Here is a 12,050-nt window from a genome sequence, read left to right on the forward strand (position 1 = left end):
ACAGAAAAGACAGAATATAGAACTATATAAAATAGTAAATACAAATACAAATAATGAAGTATTAGGTGTTTTGAAGGTCAAAAAAATAGGTTTAAAAAATTTAGTCATCAGGGTGGTGGTAGCAGGATACATGAATGAAGAAACTTATTTAATAGTAAAGAGACTGCTGAATCAACTAAGAGTTAAAGGCAAGGGGCTTTTGCCTCCAGCAGGGAAGAAAGACACTATCACTACAGCACACTCCAAAGAGGATAGGGCCAGTACCTATCTTAAACAAAGGAAAGGAATTCCTTTATTTTCATATAGTTTAGGGTGCACAGGACAACAACCAGGAACATAAAAACAAGGGATTTCAAACAGCATAAAGCAAGGGTTGGGACGAAATTGTCAGAAATTTCCATTGTCATAGGTCCCTGTTCAAAATCCCACCCAAGCATTATAATTTCTTTTGCCATAAAAATGGTAAACATTTCAAGGAATTTGGTCACAAGGTAGAAATTTCTCCAGCACCCAGGTGCAAGGCATGGCTTTAGGTGACATAAGGGTTACCCAATGAGTAAGTCTAGGATTCTCTCCTAAAAATGCATCTGCTTTAATCATTTGAGTAGACAGGTGCACCAAAATTTATATTGCAAGGTAGAAAGTGATGAATATGGCAGGAAGAAGGGCAAATGAGAAGGTCACTTTTGACTGAAGGACAGCAGGAATGACTTCATGGAGAAAGGGGCAGTTGAGAAGGGTCAGATAGATTGTTAGGGCTTTATATATACAGATAGGGAGAAGGATGGGTGCAAACATATAAGAGGACAGGGAATGGGTAGAAAACACCAAGTAGAACTATTTGATTAAGGATGGGTCAGTGTGAGCATGGGAATCAGGCTGGAAGAGTGAGCTGAAAGTTAGTTTGGAATACTTTTAATGTCCAATTAAATAATTCAAATTGAAAGAATTTAGAGGCATATAGAAGATACTAAACTTTGTGAGCTGGAACCTACGCCAACAGAAGCGTTCATCTGTTCATCTGTTAGCTCTGCAAAGGAAGGATCTGGGATAGGGTCAACAGCAGGAGGCGGGAGCCCAGCTAGGAGAGCAGTGTACAATAATGGCCTGCCTGAGGGAGAGTGAGGATCTGAACTGGTGAAGGCTGTGAGGATGGACAGGAGCAGGAGATGTTTGGAAAGCAGAATGGACAGGACTGCATGTGGGGGCGGGTGGTGATGAGGACCCCATGATGACTGTACAATGATAGCCAAAGTGTGCAACTGGAGATTGAGGGCTACAGAAGCCCAACAGCGAGGAGGTTGTAGCTCTGCGCATAATGAATGAACAGCAGAGGGAAGGCCACCCATTGTGATGGCTAACTCAAGTCCCTCTCACTGAGGTGAGGGGCTATGTGTTCTTCATTTCCTGACTCCACAGCTAGAGTTATCAATGGATCTAATTAGAGGAAAACCAAAAAGAAGATAAAGTGATACAGTCCCAGATGCCCCAGCGTTCTGGAAGATTCTGATGACTTTAACCTCTCCAGTTCCCTTCACAGTTCAGGAGTCAGGGATCTCACTGGGCCACACTGTTGCCCTCCATTGGACCTTCAGGACTTGTCGCCGCTTTGTTCCTAGCACTCTGAAACAAAAATGAACCCTTCTTTATTTCACTGCCTCCTGTGCTTTCCCATGTGACACTTAGGGAATGCAGTGAACTCTGCTGTGCTAACATGGGGGAGGGAGAAGATGGGAGAAAACCCTCCAGGCCCACTCTTCCTCCCAGGGAAAGGAGATGCTCACAGTGACCTTGTGGGGACAGTGTCCTCGCTTTGTTTTCAAATAGAAGTGACAAACAGCGGCTACTGACGTTGATGTGAGGGGAGGTCAGGGTCACCACAGGATGTATTTTGGTCAGGCGGGTCCTTGAAGGGCCCTCAATCCCTAGCCGCTTAGCTCAGCAGGAGGAAAGACCAGCCTGGGCTTGCAGACCTGGTTCCCCTCATGCCCAGCACCCACTCCCCTGCCCTCCACCACTATCTTCAATACTCAAGAGTGACAAAGTACAACCATCCTTTTTTCTGATGTGGCATTTGATTAAGACACAATTCATAAAGAGAGCTGGACATTTGAACCCAAAGCACTCCGCATATTTATGGATGCGTCCTGAGCAGTGCAAGCCGCCCGGCTCTGCTGCTGCTTGTGAGCAGGAGATGCCCTTTAGGGTGCTGATGCAGCTGTTTCCTCTGCAGTCAATTTCCTGGTGAAGGTTCAATAACTTTCCCTGATGATAAAAAACAAAACAAAACAAAACAAAAACTCGGATATTAAACTTGGCATAAATACTACTTAAGGTCAAAACAACTTCCTAAATTCCAAAGGCAGGCACAGAAGAGGAGACAGCATAGGCTAGGTACCGAATTCCTTTTATATGGCTTTGAAGTAATCTTTTAAACAACCTTAGAAATGAGCCGAGATGCACTGAAAAGCCACTGTTGGCATTTCAGAAGGTAGCATTTCAGGAAGTCCATGAGAACAGAGACTGCAGAGAAACAAGACAAAGCTCCTGCCCTCTTTCTGGTACCCAGAAGTCCTGCTTTATCCCTGGCTGTGGAGGAGCCTCTATGGGTCATCCGCCCTGAGCGGGAGGAGCTGGAGGTGCCCCTACCGATGGGGTGGGTAGTAAGCTCCCCGGCCTCTGCCATCCCGCAGCTGTCCATGGGACTCAGGTCTACCCCTCTTCCTCTTCGGCATTCTCTGTGTCACCTGAGTTTGGGAAAATGCCATGGTGTTACCCTCTGTCTGCATAGTGCACTCCGCCTCTGCAAGGGGCCGCTGCAAGGACTGGGCTCTTCCAGGGCTTGGAAATTGATTGCACAGGGTGATGGCTAGTGTGTGTAATGCCTTTGTGCCAACTGGAGAAAGGAACACCACCTGGCAGATCAACTACTAAAAGGCACCCCATGCACTTGGCCAACCAAGGGGAGGGGGGCAGCCCTGCACCTGCCTGCTGTGCAAGGGGCCCTAGTGCAGGGCATATGGCAGACACATCTCCTGGCATAGCTGTAAAGGCAGTCTTGAGGGCTGAAGCTTCTTATTATACACATTAGACTATTTCATGGATTAAAGTGTCTTCTCAAATCTAATTTATTTTTTAAGCCTAGTAAATCACATCCTATTGCTCAGTCTGCAAAGGAGGCCATAAGATCCTATTTTTGATGCAGTCATTCTTATTTCAGTATATAAATGCCACAAGGAATACCTACTCTTGGTGCTTTATTTTATTTACCAGGATATTAATTTGTGGCCTAGGCATTAACATTGAAAACTTGAAATATGTATGAGGTAGTCCAAACCCAAACCCCAACCTGAGTTATTGGTGCTTAATTACTGAGGCAGTTATAGTGCTGTAAGTGAGTTCATCTCTGATTGCAGCCGTAACCCATGCAGTTCTCAATTGAAGGAAGGGATGATACAAGGTGGCAATATAACACCATAACATCCATGAGTTGATTTTAATTGGTAAACTGGCAATATATAGTGATAACTGTTTGGTCTGTCCACCACATTGGAATCTAAGGAAAGTCCATAAAATTACAGGAGCATATAATTGGGGTACTAAACTCATTTTCTTATGTTATCACAGCTGGCATCTTTAGGTTATTGAAAGCCTTTAAACCAGCCATCTTCAAGGAGATGTAATTGTCAATATGGTCTTTATACATTATTCCTGTTAGCACAGAGCTGCAGAGATATAAACATTCACTAAAATCTGCACAAATTTTCTGTATATAACTTTCTTATTTCAAGTTCATGGAAGATCAGTAAATATTAATAAGGATTAAAAACCATTTTTTAGATCCTGGTTTCCTCATTAGATGCACATGACAATCAACTCATAAAGGATAATTTATTGATACTACAACCTGAATCAGAATTTCAAAATAGTTAATTCATTAGTTCCAGGAAGTTCTGTGATCTTTTTGTGTATAGGTGAACCTACAAGAAAGACTGTTTCTTGAAGTATAAATGATATATCAAAATCAGGAAAAATAAACCCAAATTCTGACATTCTTGTTATGTTGTTTTATCTATTTATTCTTGCTGGGCAGTCCAAGGACACTTCTAGAAAGGTTTTCACACTCTAATCCCGTTCTCTCAGCCATCACTACTACACACTCCTGAAGGAAATTTTTCCCAACAGAAGTAATAGGGTTATCAGAATAAAACAGAACAACAATGCTCCCCCTAACAAGGCATTCTAGAATAGGGGGAGAAAATCCCAAAACATAAAGGGGTGTGAAATAGGAAGACCAGATATGAGGAAGGCTAAGATGGCATCAGCCTAGCATTGATGATTATTAAAGATTCACTACAGGTTTGTCTTATGTGAAACCAATCTTCCTGTAGACCCCACAATCTCTGAGTACAAATGGTACCAAACTAAGAGTAATTAATCGTGTATATATCACGTTCTCCAATAGTACAGAGTCTCCATCTCTCCTACTTATTTTTGGGAGTATTCAGGGTATACCTTACCTGTCCTTAAAATGTGACCACTGAGCCTGCATTGATTCCATCGATGCCATCAGCTTCTGCTGGTCACACAGGTAGGAAGGGGCCCTGCCACGGGTCCGTAGTGATGCTTCCTTCATTAGGCTTCTGCCTTCTGTTGTGTGCTGTTGGCGCGCTGACCCTCATTCTATCAGAAGCATTTAGTGCACTGAAACTATACCAAAGTCCATGCCTTCTGTGTTTACTCATATTCTCAGCTAAGAACATGGATCCATGGGAGGCTGAGGTGAGGGATAAATCCAAGGTAAAAATTTCATGCTGAACTTGGAATCATCTAGACACTGAGTTCTGTGGCCTTAACTTTCATGAGGAAGAGTTCTTGACTCAGAAGGCCTGTTAGTCTCTCATATAAATAACTACAACTCACTTGTCTCCCAGACATTTCTGCATCCCAGATGTGGTGCAGCTTGGGTTCCAACTGAAGTCTGTCATATGTACGTGTGTAAAATTTGACCTCCAGATTTTTGTCAGCACTGGATGAATCAGTTTCTTCCCAAACTCTGGCTTAAGTTCTGAATCATGGATCACTAGTCTGGTTGGGTATAGTCCAATACATTGGGACTCAGCCATCCTTTAACTCAGTGGTCCTCAACCTATTTGGCACCAGGGACCAGTTTCACGGAAGACAATTTTTCCATGGACCTGGGAGGAGTGGGGGTGTGGGGATGGTTTTGGAATAAAACTGTTCTACCTCATATCATCAGGCATTAGATTCTCATAAGGAGCACACAACGTAGATCCCTCACATGCGCAGTTCACAATAGGGTTTGCACTCCTATGAGTATCTAATGCCACTGCTGATCTGACAGGAGGCGGAGCTCAGGTGGTAATGCTTGCACACCTGCTGCTCACCTCCTTCTGTGTGGCCTAGTACCAGTCCATGGCCTGGGTTGAGGACCCCTGCTTTAACTCATGAAATCTCATGGATAACTCTGATTCTAGACTTCAAATCATTGCACATTTAAAAAAAATTTTTTTACAATCATCTTTGTTAAAAGAGTACTGCAGATAGGAAGAATGACAATATACTTGAACGTAAACATGGTTTGTCATATATATTGGTCAAAACAAAGCACGTATTTACTGTTATTTAGCTACAATGATAGAAAACTGCATGTATTCCAGCCTGGAGTCTCAGTAAACGCTTTTCACTGTCTATGTGCAGGATTATTTTAAGCCCACTACATTTTAATGTTATTGCTGCAGCTATAACAGACATCAACTACCAATTAGAATAATGTTTTATTTACTGTGTATATCAAGAAAACTCCCGTTTTAAAATGGTTAAAATGATCTATTATATCTCAATTACATTGTAATAGGATACTAGCTAGTATCTTTCATGATAAAATCTAGAGTAAATCAGTTAAGTTCTCAATCTTGATAATTTTAAGATGAAATAACCCTTTTTTCTCAAATTTAAATACTTCATATTTAGTATATTTGTGAGCTAACAATAGAAATGCATACTAAATTCCAGGACAATGTTTTCTTTAAGCAAAAAATGAAGCCTAAATGTTGGCGCCTTTAGAAAGTAAACAGCTAGGCCGGGTGCAGTGGCTCACACCTGTAATCCCAGCACTTTGGGAGGCAGATCACAAGGTCAGGAATTTGAGACCAACCTGACCAACATGGTGAAACCCCATCTCTACTAAAAATACAAAAATTAGCAGGGCATGGTGATGTGTGCCTGTAATCCCTGCTACTTGGGAGGCTGCAGCAGGAGAATCGCTTGAACCCAGGAGGTGGAGGTTGCAGTGAGCCGAGATTGTGCCACTGTACTCCAGCCTGGGTGACAGAGAGCCAGACTCTGTCTCAGAAGAAAAAAAAAAGTAAACAACTATGGATTTTGGCCTGCTATATCTCTGGGCAGCTCTTGCAGTCATATTTGGTCATATGAGTCAAAGCTCATATTATCATCTTTGCTGTCTTTTTTCTTGCCTACCACTTCCCTCTTTTAGCAATGATGATAATTATAATAATAGCAAAAATACAATATAAACATTATATGAGCATGTTAGCAGGAATTGGATATTTTCATAAATAGGATTTCTGAATAATTAAACTTTATTGGCTAAAATAAAAAAGGCTTAAATATTTTTGATGGAACTATTTATAAAATTTATATCCATTAAGTAAAATTTATATGAAATACATAAAATAATTACATATTATCACCATTTTAAAATTAATGACTAATTGCTTTGAGTACTAGAACCATTGGTACTCTTTGGATTTATTTATTCATTCACTTATCCATCCATTCATTCATCCATTCAACAAGTATTTATTGAGTGTTACTATATCCCAAGGACCATAAAAGGAAGGAGAGATACAGCAGTGAATAAAACATACAATTAGTGCTGTCCTGATGGAGCTTTAGTTCAAGCTGGTATGCAGGATGTTTTCCTCTGCAACAAATGGGCCCTGACTGCTGTAGTTTTAGTTGTTTTGTCTCCTCCCTCTGCTGTCAGCTGTCACCTTATCTCTCCCTTTTTATCTGTGTTACAATTGTAGGTCTTTCCCCAAAGCACCTCTCTAAGTTAATAATAGACCCTATCCTTGGATGGAGCCCAAGTAGTTCCTACGCTCACAGTATATGTGCTGCTTCTGGCCCTTGCAAGGAGTTCTTTTATCCCTACTCTCAGTGTTTGGAACAAACATCTTCCTTTGCTCCCTTTCATCATTCATGTGCTCGGTTTTAATGATGTGATTCAATTCTTAGGCCCAATGGTCTCTGCGCCATATATATGCAAATGGGACTCTTAGAAAAGTAGCCGTCACCAAGTGATACTACATTCTAGTATTGCAATACAAAACATGATCTTTCTCATGACTGTGGTAGCTTTTCCTGATAATTTTCTGAACCGCCACCTATATGGAAAAAGACAGGCACCAAAACTTTCAAAAGGAAAGGAAATCAGTTTCCCTTTACTCCAGTGTTTTGCTCATTGCTAAACTGCCTGGTAGGAGTGCAGGGACACAAGCAAGAATTCTGAATTGCACTTAAGGAAATAGTAGTAACTAAGGTGATAAGGAATATCTAACACTCATTCATAGACTCATCAGATGTTGGAGTTGAAAGGGGATCACCCTGTGCGGTAGGGAAGCACAGTGGTTAAGAACTCCAGTTCTGGGGCCATATTGCTACACCTCTTACAATTGTTTGACCGTGGCCTGGCATCTCCGTGCTTCCATTTATTCATCTGTAAAATAGTTTGCTTTTCACAGGATTGTGAGGATTAAATGAATTAATGCAGGTAAAATCCCTGGTAGTGAGTCTGGCACACAGTGTTAGCTATTCTTATCTCAATCTAGTCATATATTTTTACAGATGGAAATACAGCCCTAAGCTTTTAACTGAACAGCAAATTAGAGGTAAAACCAATGCCGAAACCAGGTGTCCTGCCTCTCGCCATATTACAGATTTTTTCCCCTGATATTGTGCTTTCTTAATAAATGGGAAGAAATACTGAATCATGTAAATGATTATAAAACGACTACTCAGTTATATATAAGTCCCTCTTCCCCTCTAAAACAGAAATATACAAATACACCTTTGCCCAGTGCTAGTCCTCCAGCTCCCAATGAGCAGGATTAATTCTCTAGAGGCAAGTGACAGAGCTTAGGAAGCCAAGAGAAGTTTAATTGTATGCACTAATAAGGAAACCATTTTCTTCCTTACCTTAAACTTGTCAACTTCAGCTTTTGAACATGTTGCATGATATGATAGCACCTGATTCAGAAGAAAAAAAATAATTTTAATAACTATACATGACTGTATTTTCTGAAATTCTCCTGGCTTAAAAATAAGCTTTGCTCATGTATATCACCTTGATTTAAAGGTGGATTTTAATGTATGGCAAGATACAACCTGTCTAATAACATTCTCTGACATAATTCACATATTAAAGAATATTTTATGCTGGAATTTTTCTATAGGTAGTTATTTTATGAAAAGGATAATGGCCAGGTGCAGTGCTTCATGCCTGTAATCCCAGCACTTTGGGAGGGCGAGATGGGCAGATCACTTGAGTCCAGGAGTTTGAGACCAGCCTGGGAAACATGGCAAAAGCTTGTCTCTACAAAAAATCCAAAAACTAGCTGGGCATGGTGGTGTGTGCCCATAGTCCCAGCTATTCATGGAGGCTGAGATGGGAGGATCACCTGAGCCCAGGAGGTCGAGGCTGCAGTGAGCTGAGATCATGCCACTGCACTCCAGCCTGGGCGATAGAGTAAGACCCTATCAAAAAACAAAACAAAACAAAACAAAACAAGACTTGATGTGGCTCAAAACTATAGTTTTGATGTAGTGAATACTTGTCCTGTGAAATGCTCTAAAAGCAAATGAAAAGCTAGAGCACGTGTGTGTGACCTGTAGCAAACAGGTTGATGACTCAACTTCCATTTCCTCACCTATTCTCATTTGCCTGCTTTTATTATATTAGGAAAGATTATATTGATATATATATCTGTGACCCCTTTTGTAAGAGGATTGTGCTTCCTTGCCCTGTTTACATCAGCATTGGCATGTGACTTCTTTAGGCCAACGGGATGTGAGGAAAGTAACAAACGCTACTTTTGAGTGTGTCTTGAACAGCAATCACATGGTTCTGCCACCTCCTTTTTCCCTCCGCCATGGGAAGGGCATGGCCTGAGAGGGGCTGATCCTTTAGTCTGAGCCCCCAAATAAAGAAGATATATTGAGCAGAACTGCAGCCAACCTGCAGCTGATGACGTGTCATGTGAGTGAGAATCAACTTTTGCAATTTATCTACATCAGAACTCACTGATACAAAGGCTTAAAAGTAAAAACCCTAATTCACAGGCTCCCTGCAGCTGGGGGTGGTCCTACAGGGTGGCCTTTATGCCACTGTGTTGGTCAATGAATTGTAAGTGGGAGTGCTGGCACTGCTTCTTTCTTTTTTCTTCCTTTGTGGAATACAGCTGTAAAGCCTGGAGGTGCAGCAAAATCTGGTGTGTATGAGGTGACAAGCACGGCAGTGAATGCCAGCTTGCTGTGAACAGAACAGAGAGGGAAAGAGAAAGGAGCCTGACCCTGGGCTCCCCTGCCCCAGACGTCTTGTTGTGTGAGTCAAATAAATGCACATTGGTGGTATTTCATAAGGCATATTTACAGACATGTGCACGCTCATACATAAATAGCATATGTATGTTATATGTTTTATGCTGCCAGACACATTTTTTGTTGTTGTTTTGTTTTTGAGACAGGTCTCACTCTATTACACACGCTAGAACGCAGTAGTGTGATCACAGCTCACTGAAGCCTTGACCTCCTGGGCTCAAGTGATTCTCTCACCTCAGCATCCCAAGTAGCTGCAACCACAGGCATACACCACTATGCTCACTAATTTTTGTATTGTTTTGTAGAGACAGGAGTCTCATCATGTTTTCCAGGCTGGTCTGAAACTCCTGGGTTCAAGCGATCCTCTTGCCTCAGCCTCCCAAAGTGCTGGGATTATAGGCATGAGCCTTCGCGTCCAGCCTACATTCTTAATCTATACAAATCTCATGCAAATAAGTCTGGGAAACGCTAACGCCTTCTTCATCTACCAACCTTAGAGAATCACAGTGCACATTTGGCTGCAAAAAGTAAAGTAACATGCTCTATTTCATTAAACTTAGTATTTCCCAAATCTAATTAGCCACAGAACTCCCTTTTAGGTAACACAAAACTGGTAACATTCAACCTAATAACCTATTGACCAAGAACTTTGAGAAGCACTGACCTATGGCACATACCATTTGTGTGATACAAGCAAAGCCACAATAGAAGCAGTGTCTCAGGGTGGTTAGAACACAGCCTTCAGAGTCAGGCTGCCATGCCTCCACTTCCGAGCCCTGGGAGCCTGGGCAAATGGTTTAATCTCTTTGGGTCTCATATATAAGGTGGTATAGCATAATACTACACAGGCATCTACTCCTTAACGTAGAGGCTCCTCCTGAAAACACTAACAGGGAAGCTACTTTGAATTATTTTTAATTAAAAAAAAAATTACAGTGCATTATAAGATCTGCAGCAACTTCTTAAAACTCAACTAAAGCACAGTAAAATTCATAGGTATATATAAAACAAAAAATACTGTTATGTTATAGTTACTTAAAATGTGACTTTCTGTGGGAGGCTGAGGCGGGTGGATCACCTGAGGTCAGGAGTTCAAGACCAACCTGGCCAACATGGTGAAACTACATTTCTACAAAAATACAAAAATTATCTGGGCGTGATGATGGATGCCTGTAATCCTAGCTACTCGGGAGGCTGAGGCAGGAGAATCGCCTGAACCCGGGAGGCGGAGGTTGCAGTGAGCTGAGATCGTGCCATTGCACTCCAGTCTGGGTGACAGAGTGAGACTCTTGTCTCAATAAATAAATAAATAGATAAATAAATAAATAAATAAATAAATAAATAAATAAATAAATAAATAAAATAGTGTTACTTTCTGATCATAACTAATATAGTTATTAACAAAAAGTTTCCTTGTGTTAAGTAATACTTTCTCTTCCATTGTAAACATTTTTCTTACTGACTTTACTTGTTTTTCCATAGTTTTCTCAATCCTTTTTCACCTTTGGGAGGGGACTCAGAAAAATGTTGTACTGAGAGATAAATATGTTCTATGAGGTTTGGTTATTAAAAATAAAGATATATTCTACTGGGAAATTTTAACCACGGAAATATTCTATAGAGTGGTCCTGTACTTTACAGAGTTCTTAGGAAGATTAAATGCAATACTACATGTTGAATACGTGACACACAAATAGCCAACTTATATGTATTGTATTAATATTCAATTAAAATTCTACCAAATAAATATTTGGCTGGATATTATGTTATATCCTTATCTTATAATATCAATAGATATTTCAGTGCATAGATGAATTGACTTTGCTCTTTTGTTTCAGTTTTACTGTGGTAAAATTTAATTTGGCTGTCATTTTATTAGAATTTCTTACTGTTTTCAAGTCTATTTCTGCAGATTCACTCTTCAAACTTTACCTTTAAAAAATATCCCACAAAAACTCAAGCTGCAATTCAAAATCTCAGTCAGGTTTGTTTAAATCAACTCTTCCCACTTCATTAAAAAAAAAAAAAAGCTATTTATTCCACTAAATTGAAACTATCTGTATCAGTGAAGCAGACAATTATTACAGATTAAGACTTTTTGCTCATTTAAAATTACAATAGTTTGTTTTGTTTGTTATTGAGTTGTAGGAGTTCTTTGTATATTTTGGATTCAAGTCCTCTGTCAGACATATGTTTCAAAAATATTACCTCCAGTCTATAGCTTGTCTATTAATTTTCTTTTAATGTGTATTTTAATAAACAGAAGTTTTAAATTTTGATAAAGTGTAATTTGTCAATTATTTAAATTGCGATCATTGCACATATTATTTCTTTCTTTTTTTTCCAACAGAGTCTCACTCTATCACCCAGGGTGGAGTACAGTGGCGTGATGTTGACTCACTGCAGCC

The 12,050-nt window shown here is 40.4% G+C and overlaps 1 protein-coding gene across 4 annotated transcripts in view; it reads right to left on the minus strand.

Annotated features, from left to right (window-relative positions):
* Positions 1-12,050, minus strand: part of PDE11A (phosphodiesterase 11A) — a 514,093-nt gene that overhangs the window by 138,407 nt on the left and 363,636 nt on the right. For all 4 annotated transcript variants that reach the window (XM_023212325.2, XM_026454253.1, XM_023212327.2 and 1 more), the window contains one exon: positions 8,242-8,292. In XM_023212325.2, coding sequence (XP_023068093.1) covers positions 8,242-8,292 — 51 coding nt within the window. The remainder of the gene's footprint in view (positions 1-8,241; positions 8,293-12,050) is intronic.

Source organism: Piliocolobus tephrosceles, chromosome 11 (genome assembly GCF_002776525.5).
Source record: "Piliocolobus tephrosceles isolate RC106 chromosome 11, ASM277652v3, whole genome shotgun sequence".
Classification (NCBI taxonomy): Eukaryota; Metazoa; Chordata; class Mammalia; order Primates; family Cercopithecidae; genus Piliocolobus; species Piliocolobus tephrosceles.